Source organism: Vulpes lagopus, chromosome 5 (genome assembly GCF_018345385.1).
Source record: "Vulpes lagopus strain Blue_001 chromosome 5, ASM1834538v1, whole genome shotgun sequence".
In the NCBI taxonomy this organism is placed as follows: domain Eukaryota; kingdom Metazoa; phylum Chordata; class Mammalia; order Carnivora; family Canidae; genus Vulpes; species Vulpes lagopus.
In genome coordinates, this window is record NC_054828.1 from 125,424,388 (window position 1) to 125,437,433 (window position 13,046).

The following is a 13,046-nucleotide window of genomic DNA, read 5'->3' on the forward strand; positions in this document are numbered from 1 at the left end:
CAATTTTTTTAAGTCCTATAGAATGAACTTCTGTCACTCTCAACCACTCTAGCATGACAATAGCTATAGAATAAGAAAGGCCAGAGTAAAAGTCAAAGAGCACACAGTACCCCCAAGACGAGGGGGAAGACCTCAGGTGTCAGGAGGAAGGAACATCTGGGGGAACTGGGTGCTGAGGTTATGAATTTGGGCTAAAAAGGAACACAGAAGTTGAAAATATCTATTTGCTGGGGCGCCTGGGTGGCTCAGTCAGTTAAGTGTCTGCCTTCAGCTCAGGTCATGATCCTAGGGTCCTGGGATCAAGCCCCACGTTGGGCTCCCTGCTCAATGGGGAGTCTGCTTCTCCCTCTCCCTCTGCCCCTGCTTGTGCTCTCTTGCTCACTTTCTAAAATAAAATAATAATAAAATAAAATAAAATAAATAATTAAATTAATAAAATAAAATAGAAAAATACCTATTTGGCTAAAAGAAAGGGGATGTGTCTTGTCTCTACCCTGACAGGTACAAGGGAAAGAGAGCCATGCTGGGATCACATCCTAGCCTTCTTTCCTAGATGAGGGCAGTCATAGTCCCTCTCTGCGCCTCAATTTACCCACTGGCAAAAAAGGACTGGGACCAGAAGCCACCTCCACAGACATGCCAGGTGATGAAAGGCATTTAAATCAAGATCCAGGGTAAAAGTATGAGAAGTTACCTTTCAGAAAATGAAACTTTTTCAAAAAGCTAGCTCCCACAAAAGAATCACAGAGATAAAGCAGGAGGCCACTAAACATGAAGTCAGAGCAGCTGATGTTTAGAGAGTGGGGCCTGGAGCTCACGTAGCACACAGAGATCTGGAAAAGAAGAAACCCATGAGAAACTGTTATTTTCCCTGACACACTCGACAACATGATGCTAGGGCTCCGTGCCTAACAAATACGAACCTCTTGGTCAAGCTCAAGGCTACTGGGGGGCCAGAGACAATACTTAGCATCATTTGCAGATCTAAATCCTAAAAATCAGTTCCAAGAAATTGCACCCCGATTTATCTATCCATTGGTTCATTTGAGAATCAGAACTCTTTTGGCATCAGAGCCGGCTTTCATTCCTAACGTATCATACTGGGGGCTAAAGCGTCTGAACTCTCAGCCATAAAGTGAGGTGAACACCTGAGGCAAAGTGGCTGAGCAGTTCTAAGTCCGAGTCCTGGATCCTGGAGCATCTGTTTTAGGAGTGTCTCAGGTTCACGGGCTCACAGCCGGGCCCCCTCTGAGAGTCACCTGAGATCCCAGGTTAAGGTAGCAGTCGACGGACAGCACGGGGTGGCTGTGGTTCTTCAGGGAAAGCGGGAAGAAGCGGTGGCTGTGGTGTTGGAAGAATTTCTCCAGCAGAAGCTGCGCGGGGGCGGCGAGGAACGTGTGCTTGCTGTCGGGCGCGCAGATGTACTGGGCCGGCACGACGGCCGCCGCGTTGTCGGACACCTGGCGGGGAAGGGCGGGCTCAGCCACTCCCAGCAGCCTGGCCACAGAAGTCCCTCCCCAGGCTTCGGGGGGTGGGGGGGGACAGTGACCCTGCCACGGAACACCCCATCGCCAGGTAGAGCTGGCAGGTGAGAACATAACCCTCAACCATAAACCTCTCTAAGAAAATTAGGCTTTTACCAGGGTGGAACGTGTGTTACTGGTGAATGTGATTAGGAGGGATTGTGACATTGATCATTCCATTGCAAAAAACTGGCCACCTGGTCTAGAAAACTTGAGAGAACCCACAGATCTTGGGAAGGGTTGGCCACACCCCTACCCCCAGATCCCATCTACCTCCCACCTGCCCCCATTGCCCTTCCTGCTGACCCCTTGGCCATCCTCTCCCACCACCTCTTCCTCCACAGCCAACATGCTTTCCATGCTGCAGCCAGAGAGACTGTGGACATCGATAAAACTAATCAAATTCTCCGCTGGATACCCATCAGTGGTTTCCCATTACTTCTCCAGAAAGTCCAGAACATTCCCATGGCTGGTAAGGCCCTGCTTACTTCTCCAAGCCCATCTCTGCTGCTTCCCCTGCTTGTTATGCTTCTTCCACACTCACCTCCTTGCTCCCACCCACTTAGCTCCTTTACCTTGATTCTTCCTTGATCCTGTTTCTCATTCCCCAGGTCTCTACTATAGTGTCACCTTCTGGGGGTCACTCACACAAACGCCCACCCCCACCCCTCATGCAGTGAGGTCTCCCTGTGACACCCATCACCCTAGTGGCACCTGTCACAAGGACACTTGGCTACGTACTCAACATCTGCCTCAGCGGCAAGGCTATACGCTCCTGAGTGAAGGGACTGTGTGCTCAGTAAATATTTGGTGAGTGAACGAAAATAGTTATTTCATTCAGGTGAAAGATTATCGAGTGTTTCCATCTCTCCTACATATAATTAACATGCAACTAAACTCAATGGAAAAGAAGATGATGCTCAAGATAAGAAGATAAAACATCTAGAGCTAAAAAAGTGATACTCAGGGATATGAAGAAAAATTTGTTTTAAGAGCACACCAGGGTCTTTTGATAGAATTGTGATAAAAATCAGAATTTTTTTTAAAAAAATTAAATCTAACACAATTTCAGTAAGAAATCTCAATGGTGGGTGGCAGTAGGACTTAATCAAAGGATTCTTAAGTTCTTCTGGAAGTACAGACCTTTTATTTAAATGTCTTGCTGCTTTTTTAAATAGACATGGACTTTCCCTTTCAAAGAAGGCTTCACTCCCTGCCCATCGGAAGGGGCAGACGGCGGAGGGCTTGGGACTGGTATCTGAATCCAGACCTGGCCCAGCTCAGGCTAAGCGGTTAATGGAGACAAGTGAGAACAGAGGCTGGGAAGAGGCAGGTGGCATTGGGACTGGCTGATGTCCATCATCAGGGCAAAATTCAAGGTAGACGGGGGTCAAAAAGCAGAGAATGGGGCTCTGGCCCAGGGATCGGAGAGACCTTCAGGCCGAGACAAGCCAGCGACTTTCCATCTCAAACTGTGCAGCCAGCACTGACGTAGTCAGACCGTGCTTCCCCCCACCAAGGGGCCGGCTCGTGTGCGGACAGCACAGCTAGCCGCCAGCCCGTGGGTGCCGCTCAGTTAACCGGCCAGGTGCCCCCAGGGTCCCAGAGGGGAGCACAGCCACTGCCCCCAGGAGCTCTGTCCGGCACAGAAGCCGGACCGGCGAGCACAGAGCACGGTGCCAGGACATTCGGGGCAGGCAAGCACACACGGGTGGGACGTGCACCGGGTACCCATCAGGACCACGGTTCAGGAGAGGAACCCGATGGCACGTCTCCCTTCCCGAGGCTGATGATTCAAAACCTTGCTAACCGCAGCCAGCGCTCAGGCCCGCCCCCCGAGACTGGGTGCCACCCTGCAGCCACACCTCCGCACCTCACCTTGGATGTGATGTGGAAGGATCTGTGCCCACCCACCGCAATCTGCTTCTTCATCACGCTGAAGCGGTTGAATCGGCAAAGCAGGAGGCCCGCGCTGTGCACCCGCAGGTTGAAGTCCACGTCGTCACACATGAACCTGCTCAGAACCAGAAGAGGGGGCAGATAGGACTGGATGCAGCCCACGCCCCCAGCAGGCCCCTGCCAGCGTGGGGAGCGGGTGTCCCTGGGCTGGGGGCTCTGGGGGTGCAGTAGGCTCCTTCCTGCCTTCAAGACCTCCTCTACTGAGGCCCGTAAGTAAGGCGACAGAAACAAGGACGACGGATCCGGCTGTGTCTGCACCAGGACAGGTGGCGCATACCCAAGGCTTAAGCTACAGGTGCACCACCACTGCCGACCGGATGCTACAGGCACCGTGTGAGGGACTCACAATCCCCTTTTCATATAATTGTTCAAGAGAAAACAACAGGGGTGCCTAGGTGGCTCAGTGAGTAAAGCGTCTGCCTCCGGCTCAGGTCATGATCCCGGGGTCCTGGGACTGAGCCCTGCACCCAGTCCCTGCTCAGTGGGGAGTCCGCTTCTCTTTCCTCATACAGAGAGAGAGAGAGAGAGAGAACAGCAAACTGCCCAGAATAAAAATATTAGCCACTTCTTACAGCTGAGGAAAACAAGGTTCAGAGACGTAAGGCACGTGCCTAAATTACAAAGTTGGTAAGTGGCAGGACCCAGATTCCCAGCAGGGCAGCCTGGCTTCCAAATCGACGCTGCCACGAGGGCCGTCTTGGGAGTGTGCCCACTGCCTGGCCCGCAGAGACGCCTGATAAGCGGTAGCAAGTGGATTATTGTTGAGATGTGAGCGCCTCTGCTGCTAGACCCAGAGACAGTATCACAGGGAAATTACTTTTCAGTTTTCTTCAGTGCTAAGGTTCCTAAAAAGCAACACTGTTCCAAGGAGGAAAAAAAAAAAAAAAAAGGCAAGAGAAACAAGGTAGCACAAATGTGAGTCACTGAATAAAGTGTCATGTGGACTCAGGAAGGAATTAGACCACGCAACATTTTTTTTAAATGCTCCATGAAGGGGCAGCCTGGGTGGCTCAGCGGTTTAGCGCCTGCCTTCAGCCCAGGGTGTGATCTTGGAGACCTGGGATGGTGTCAGGCTCCCTGCATGGAGCCTGCTTCTCCCTCTGCCTGTGTCTCTGCCTCTCTGTGTCTCTCATGAGTAAATAAATAAAATTTAAATAAATAAATAAATAAATAAATAAATAAATAAATAAATAAATAAATGCTCCAATGGATGGTATGGGCAGGAGGCCGCTGGTTTCTGGCCCCGTAGGACAGAGGAGGCTCAGGGCCCAGGGGTGGTGCTGACAGCCACAGGGGGCAGGACTCACCGATTCTGGTTGTACTGCACGTTCTGGGTCAGGTCCACGTTCAGGATAAGGAAGTCGTGTACGTGGCAGCGGGAGAAGGGCTCGCGCACCTCACTGCTCCCGGTCTTGCTGGACCACTTGCGCATGCCAATCAGGGCATAGTGGGTGATGTTGGGGGACGCCTCGATGTGCTGCATGATGTGCTTCAAAGACACGTTTCTTTCTGACCAGGAAAGTTCCCTGCTCAAAAGAGGAAGATTGGTGGGACGCCTGTGTGGCTCAGTGCTTGAGCGTCTATCTACCTTCGGCTCAGGGCGTGACCCTGGGGTCCTGGGATCGAGTCTCACACTGGACTCCCCGCAGGGAGCCTGCTTCTCTCTCTCTGCCTATGTCTCTGCCTCTCTCTGTGTCTCTCATGAATAAATCTTCAAAAAAAAAAAAAAACAGCAACAGGAAGATTGGCGCCCCTGGGTTGATGCGCAAACAGCAGCCAGGCCCCCTGGATTAGGCACTGCTTTCCAACTGAAGCTTACGTGCTGCATAGGGCTGGTGTAGGGGGAACCCGTCACAACCACCACCAAGTGCCAGGAGCCGTGTTGGCCATGTCACATTTACGGTCGTTTATCCTCATAGTGATTTCACGACAAGGACATATCATCCCCATTTTACAAATGAGGAAGAAGGGGCTCTGAAGAACTTGCCCAGTGTGACGCCGCAGAGCTTGGATTCAAACAATGCGGTCTGTGTCCAAAGCCCACACTTTCCCCGTCACGCTAAAATACTTTGCATTTCTGGTTTGCAGACCTGAAGGTAAAATGGTGGGGGAAGAGCGAAGCTTCCCACCATGACTTCCAGTGGGGAGCGGGGGGAGGACAAAGGTAATGTGTATGCACCTCCCTCCCTCACCATCAGAGTCTGCGGTCTGCGAAGATGACAGGGACACCTGATGATCAGGGAGGGGGTGCGGACAGCAGGGACTCCAGGGCCAGGAGTTGGGCCCAGGCATGCCGCTCAATGATTCTGGTCCCCGGCTTGCTTTTCCCCCACCAAGGGGCTTAAATAAACTCCCCAGGGCCCTGGCCAGCCCCAACATCCCAGGACGTTAACTGCAGCTTCAGAATGGAATTAAGGAAGGAGGAACGAAAGCCAGTTCTGTCCCCATCTCAGGGAGAATATTGAAAACAGCGCAGAATTACTGCTCCCGTAAGCCACGTGCAGCTCTATCACAGGAAAACATTTTTTTTTCTAGAAGAACAGTAATTGGTGGTCATAGGTACATGATGATATCACTAACATAAAAGAAATGAATGAACCCATGTCCCTTAAAAAAAGGGGGGGCGCCTGGGTGGTTCACTGGGTTAAGTGTCTGCTTTCAGCTCAGGTGGTGATTCTGGGGTCCTGAGATCAAGTCCCGCATCGGGCTCCCTGCTCCACGAGGTGTCTACTTCTCCATCCCCTCCTTCTCTCCCCCTGTTTGTACACTCATGCATGCATGCTCTCTCAAATAAATAAAACCTTTTTTAAAAAAAGATTTTATTTATTTATTCATGAGAGACACACAGAGAGAGGCAGAGACACAGGCAGAAGGAGAAGCAGGCTCCCTGCAGGGAGTCTGATGTGGGGCTCGATCCCAGGACCCTGGGATCATGCCCTGAGCCGAAGGCAGATGCTCAACCGCTGAGCCACCCAGGTGTCCCTAAATAAAATCTTTTTAAAAATTTAAAAATTAAAAAAAAAAAAACGCCAAAAATAATTAGGCAGCCCTAAACTGAAACATTCATGTGGCAAAATCACAAAAGGAGATATTTCACCAATGACATTCGGAGTCTATCTACTGAGCCTTTTCTGCCGTGTGCTGCTCTACTGCCCACCTCCAGGCACACCATTCAGAGTTTAAGTAATCCTCAGGATAAACCTCTAGCACAGGTATTAGTGTCCCTTCAGAAGATGAGGGAACTAGAACCCAAAAAGATTTTAGTGATTACCCTAATGTCACAGCAAATGAAAACACAGCTGGGCATTAGGAATTAGACAGGGATCCAGGGGAAGGGTCTATAAGACTACAGGAGGGAATTTCTGGGGCACCTGTGATGCTCTATTTCTTCAAACAGGAGTTGGGTAAATGGGTATTCAGTGTGTGAAAGTTTCTGGATGTGTATCATACTTTCTTTTTTTTGGTACATATTTTATTTTATTATTTTTTAAAGGTTGATTTATTTATTTATTTGAGAAAGAGACAGTGCACGCGTGCATGAACAGTGGGGAGGAACAGAGGGAGAAGCAGACAGCCCCCTGAACAAGGAGCCCACACGGGGCTCGGTCTCACAACCTTGAGAACAGGACCTGAGCCAAAATCAAGACTCAAACACTTAACTGACTAAGCCACCCCGACGGCCCTGCAGAGATTTTATACTGAATATTTATTGTGTGATTTTTCTATAGGGATTAGATATCAATACATTTTTTTTTTTAAAGTAAAGACTTAAAATAAAGCTGGGCTTAGAACATGAGCCTGCCACATGCAGGGCTCTCTGTCCACCACACACCATGCCTTCTAAGATGGGGTGCCCCCGGGGTCCTCAGACACTGGCTGAGATTCCCCCTGTTGAAAAGGAACAGGGTCGGGGGAGCGTCTCACTTGCTTCTCTCGCCGCCACAGTCCACGTCCACCACGTTCCACATCACGCAGGAGTCGTCGGAGATCACAATGAAGGGCCAGATGTCCTGCGGCTTGATCCCAAGCTCCTCCTGCCGGTTCCGCTCCAGCTCCAGGTTGTGGTAAGACAGCTCCTTGATCAGGAAATGGGCGGCACCTGGAATGACCAAAAACCACTCCCACTCTCTGGTCCATCCTCCGTGGACACCCACACAGGACAAAATCCCCAGTCAGAATGAGAACAGCTCATCGAGGCCCACCCGAGACCAGCCAGCTCCCGCTGGTCCTCATCTCCATCGCCAACCTGCACACACACGTGTCTGCTTATCCTTGCTGATCACTGAGAATGTCAATTAAATCAATAACCAAACATCAAAGAAGAAAGGATAGCCCAGTAGATCAAAAACCTTTAGAAATCAAAAAGCTTGATGAAAAATGTTGAGTATGTTCATCTCTAGAATATTCTCCCAAGGCTCCATTCACAGAAATTTTATCAAGTAGGGCAGGTTAAAAAAAAAAAATGCCTACCAACTCCAGCACTGTTGAAGATACTCGGGAGCACCAGCATGATGTGGTTGGGCCAGTATTTCTTATAAATAGCCATCTCATACTCCTTGACAACCAGCACATGCAAGTGGCTGGCTCCATCCATGGCGTGGTACAGGTTAAAGAGTCCATGTTCATGACGGCCGGTGGTTGGAGTGAATGTTGGACTTTTTATATATTCATGACTCTGGAAAACATAAGAGTAATGAGGGGCAGTGGTTGTAAATATGGTCACAATCACTCCCTTCCCTTTGAAATGTGACTCTGCAGCACCTCCCATCCAAAGATGAAGTCTTTTTCCAATTCAATCCAGCTTAGCCTCGGGACTTGCTTTTACCAAAAAATAAAAAATAAAAAATAAAAAAATAAAATAAAATAAAATAAAATAAAATAAAATAAAATAAATAAAATAAATAAAATAAAATAAAATGTGAAAATGATGGTGTGCCAGTTCCAAGCCCGGTCTCCAGAGGACAGACACCTTCTGGCCTCTCTTAGAACCCACTCAGGATGAGCCGGGGCTGGCTGCTGGTGGAGGACAGACCACGGGGAGCAGAGACGGGCATCCCCCTGAGACCACCCTCTCCCAGCCAGCCCCCAGCTGACCCGGTAACTAACCACAGACACATGAGTGAGCGCATCCAAGCCAAGGTCACCACACAGCAGGACCGAGGTCAAGCCGTCAGCCCAGAGAATCAGGAGCTAAGGAAGTGCTTGTTTGGGGATGGTCTTCATGCAACCCAAACTAACTAGCATGTATCAATTACCCAAATGCAGCATCCTGCCAAATTAGCACTGAGTATGTGGCTACGTATATGCTACTCTGGAAGACTTACATCCCTCAATCCCTTATCCATACAGCCTAGCTCCTTATATACTCGGGTTGTGAATCTTTTACATAAATAACTATGTTTTCTTCCACCCCTCCCTCAACAGAAATTTCTTCTAGCTGAGCTAGGTCTCCTGCTCCTTCTGAATTCCTCAGAGCACCTGCTACCAAGCTGTGATGCAGCTGGTGCCCCAAACCAGTTTCTGGTCAGAACTGGCTGGAAGAGTGAGTGGGGGAACACAAGAAATCCTCCACCAGGGCAACAGCCCACCCCAGCCCATGGGGTAGGAGACACCCTATAATCAAGACCCCTCTGGTTCTTTGCAAATGTTTTTCGATGCTTGGTAAAAACCTGCCGGGTCTGGAAAGGCTATTCAACCCTATGATACTAGCCCTCTGGAGAAGGAAAAGCAGCATTCCACACAAGGTTCACATTGGCTGGGGCTGGCGGGAGGGCAGCAAGCAGACCCTGAGAGTGTCAGGCTGACCTGCCAAAGCAAGCGTCCCCAGGAGGAGCACCTCTAAGAATGCAGGTCATAGAGACAATGAGTTATTAAGAACAACCTCTTCCAAAGGGAGAAAATGTATCTTTTATGGCTGATGTGCTGCACCATCTGGAATCTGATTCGCTTCCAAATAACAGAGGACGGCAGAAGAGAAGGACAGATGGATTAAGGCTGGTCATGAGGTACTAGTCATCGCAGCTTAGGGAACAGGCCCCAAGTGGTCACTACATTACTCTACTACCTTAGTCCGTTTCAAATGTTCTGTAACAGCAATACAGACAAGAAGGGGAAGGGATGGACACCTACTGAACACCTGTCATGGTCAGGCACTACGCAGCTGCTTTATGGCAGTCAATCCAAACCATGCTCATGAGAAGCTCCTGCGAGAGGCACTGCTGCCCAAGTTCACAGATAAGGGAACTGAGGCTCAGCAATATTCAGTGGCAGGTTCAGAAACACATCTAGGAAATGGGAGGATGAGGTTCAAACTGGGGCTGGATTGACCCTAAAGCCCAAGTGCTCTGCCACCCTTCAAGCTCAATGACCACAGCAGTCCCCACCTGCCCCACCTGCCCCTGACTCATCAGGCAAGTAGGGTTTCCAGGTCTCCAGTGCAACGGTCACTTGCAGCCACGCACTGCTGTGACCCACTGGACTCAGAGCCAGTACCTTGTCTGTGACGAGGGGCAGCCGCATGCTCTCCAGTTGGCCTCCGGGTTGGCTGAAGACAAAGTGATGCTCCTTGGACTTGGGGATGATGAAGTGGAGTTGGATTTCCTCTCCTAGCATGGAGTAAGAGAAGGCAAAGGCGTGCAGGGTGGACTCATAGAGCTGAGGTGTGAGGGGAAAGGACAGAGCTTGTCATCAGAGTCCGGGGTTACTTCCAGAAGAACCCAGGCCCATTGTGGGCATGACAACACCAAGGTCACTGCCACCTGCCCCCACAGCACAAGAAACCCACAGGCTGCCTCCAGTACAGAGTGTGGACACCCAGTTCTTGATACTGGACAAACAGGGTCGAGGCCACATGCACTGAGCTGGAGACCTCCCCATATTCGATTCTGATCGTGCTTCACCAGTGATGCCACGTTAGGCACCAACCCCCTCTGGACTCTTGATTTGGCTCGGAGGTGTGCTAGATTATCAACTCAAACATTCACATCATCTCATTTTTTAATTCTAATAATCGTATTTTTCCATCCCAGGCATTATGCGTAGCAACACATTAATTAAACCGTATCAGTAACTTCATACATTTGTACGCTTCTGTCACACTCACTGTATGGGCCCCTTGGGTGCCATAATGAACAATCCAATGAAGCGGGTACCACCCCCACCCCCACTTGATGGATGTGGAAACTGACACTCAGGGGTCTTAGGCTCACTCCTATCCCCAGCTCCAGCCTCACCCCTTTTCTGCTGCACTGCTCTCTAGTGTGAGCCCCTAACCCCATGCCCCATGGCTCTGCCCCAGCCTCCTTCCCTGACCCCCCTCCGCCTCTGGCGGACAGCCTGTCCCCAGACTTCAGCTAGTATGTGCACTGCACCCCTGAGAATCCCCAAGGCCTCAAGGCCTGGGGAGGGTGGGCAGAGGCAGGACACACCAGCTGTAAACCCCTCCTGTGGCTTCTCCACTAGAACCGCAAAGCCCTTTGGGAGCAGCGATGAGACAGAAATAGATTTTGACCTGGGGAGGGAGCAGAGGGGGACGTAACTGAGGAAGCTTCATTAAAAAAGATCAGGGAGGCTTGAGAGAGAGGGAAAGACAGCAGGGTGAACAGGAGCTGGACATGCCAGCAGGGAGCAGGGGCGTGCCCGTCAGCACTCCTCGTGTGGCCTGGTTCTGAGCCCCCACGACTGTGGCCCCCAGACCTGAGCACCTCTGTACACAGGGGTGCAGGCCAGCCAGGGCCCAGGGCCTCCGGAGCTCAGGTCTGGTATTCACTGCGGACACCTACTGACGGGACCATGACGACATCCCACAAGCCTCCTCTAGTTCTTTAAATCTCAAAGCTAAGAAAGCGTTTTGACGTTTATTTTCTCTGTTTTGAAAGAAAAACTTCATATCCGAGGGGGAAATGTTAGGACAGCTTATCTGGAGCAAAGAGAATTACTGATTTGTTTTTAATTCTTTAAAAAACTGCTCATACTCATTTTCTGATTTTGTCTACTGTAAAATTGAACCATTTAAAAAAAAAAAAATCAATCTTGACGCTACTTCAGCAACAGCTCAGCTCCAGGCCGGGCCAACTCGGGAAAATTAAAGCCACTCTCTGCTGTTCGCCTCTGCAAAAGGGACACACCTGGCAAGCCCTTCTGGAAGCAGCCACAGGTGTGAGCTACCCTGCACACCCCTATGGGTTTTGTGGGTGTCTGACTGGCTCCCACCACCTCCTCCTGCTCCAGCTGCTTCCTTCCCCTTCCCTTACTTAGGTCTGAAATGAAAAGAAACATTAAATGTAAAATCCTGCCTGCTACCTGACAACACCAAGCCTCACCAAGCCCTCTGTGAACCTACACCCAACAGCTAAGAGACTATGCAAAGTGCAGCTTTGCCCACATCAGGCCAGCCTGGAAAGGTGCTCGTTTCCCCTTCCCCATAGCATACCTTTATTTTTTAAATTTTATTTAAAATGAGTTAATTAACATATAGTCCTTATTAGTTTCAGAGGTAGAGGTCACTGATTCATTGCATATAGCACCCAGGGCTCATCACAGCACGTGGGGTCCTTCATGCCCATCACCCAGTGGCCCCATCCCCCTACCTCCTCCCCTCCAGTGACCCTGTTTGTTTCCTGGAGTTAAGGGTCTCCCTCTCAGTTATCATCTTATTTTATTTTTCCTTCCCTCCCACTATGTTCATCTGTTTTGTTTCTTAAATTCCGCATAAGAGTAACATCATATTTGTCTTTCTCTGGTTGAACCTGATGGCTTCTGTGGTGTCTCTGCCTCACCTTTCCTGTGGCCTCTCCTGGGACCACCCACCTCTTGCACTTCATGGTCCAGCAATGCCCGGCTAAAATCACTTCTAATTCCCACAGAGACCCCAAGTCTCCCCTCACTATAAATGCGGTTCCCGGGATCCCTGGGTGGCGCAGCGGTTTGGCGCCTGCCTTTGGCCCAGGGCGCGATCCTGGAGACCCGGGATCGAATCCCACATCAGGCTCCCGGTGCATGAAGCCTGCTTCTCCCTCCGCCTGTGTCTCTGCCTCTCTCTCTCTCTCTGTGACTATCATAAATAAATAAATAATAAAATAAATTGTTAAATGCGGTTCCCACTCCTATCTGCCTTGGCCGCTGGGCAAATTCTTATTGATTCTTCAAAACCTTCTCCTCTGCTTTCCACCCAAGACAGTATCGTCATTTATAAAATGGGGATAATGTTCCTGCCTTATGGGGTTTTGGTGGCAATTACGTAAGAAACTAGACAGGGCAACTTCTTACCCAGTGCATCCTGAATGGATCACAAGTGTGACTCAAACACGGACACCTCCAGGTGACCACCAGAACCTGGGACAGCCTGAGCCCAGGGCCAGAAGCCTTATCCATTTACCCCACTGACTAAAGGAAATATCATTTTCTATCATGTAAAAAGGTTACAGGAAGTACTGACATATCAAAAGTGCCTAGCACGTTGTCTGGCATGTAGTAGGTGCTCAATAAATGCTAATCTCTCTCCTCTACATAGTTTCTATGCTTCAACTATACTGCTTTTCCTGCCAGCTTTTCATCATTCCAAAG

General features: G+C 50.0%; 1 protein-coding gene across 8 annotated transcripts in view; it reads right to left on the minus strand.

Moving 5' to 3' along the window:
• The window catches only part of GREB1 (growth regulating estrogen receptor binding 1), an 89,916-nt gene that overhangs the window by 2,106 nt on the left and 74,764 nt on the right, over positions 1-13,046 (minus strand). For 7 of the 8 annotated variants that reach the window (XM_041757385.1, XM_041757383.1, XM_041757381.1 and 4 more), the window contains 7 exons: positions 9,975-10,136; positions 7,953-8,157; positions 7,407-7,581; positions 4,790-5,008; positions 3,402-3,537; positions 1,260-1,460; positions 695-833 (listed from right to left, as the gene is read on the minus strand). In XM_041757385.1, the coding sequence (XP_041613319.1) occupies positions 695-833; positions 1,260-1,460; positions 3,402-3,537; positions 4,790-5,008; positions 7,407-7,581; positions 7,953-8,157; positions 9,975-10,136 (1,237 nt within the window). Of the gene's footprint in view, positions 1-694; positions 834-1,259; positions 1,461-3,401; positions 3,538-4,789; positions 5,009-7,406; positions 7,582-7,952; positions 8,158-9,974; positions 10,137-13,046 lie in introns of those variants that run through there. The other variant, XM_041757386.1, reaches the window with a different exon arrangement.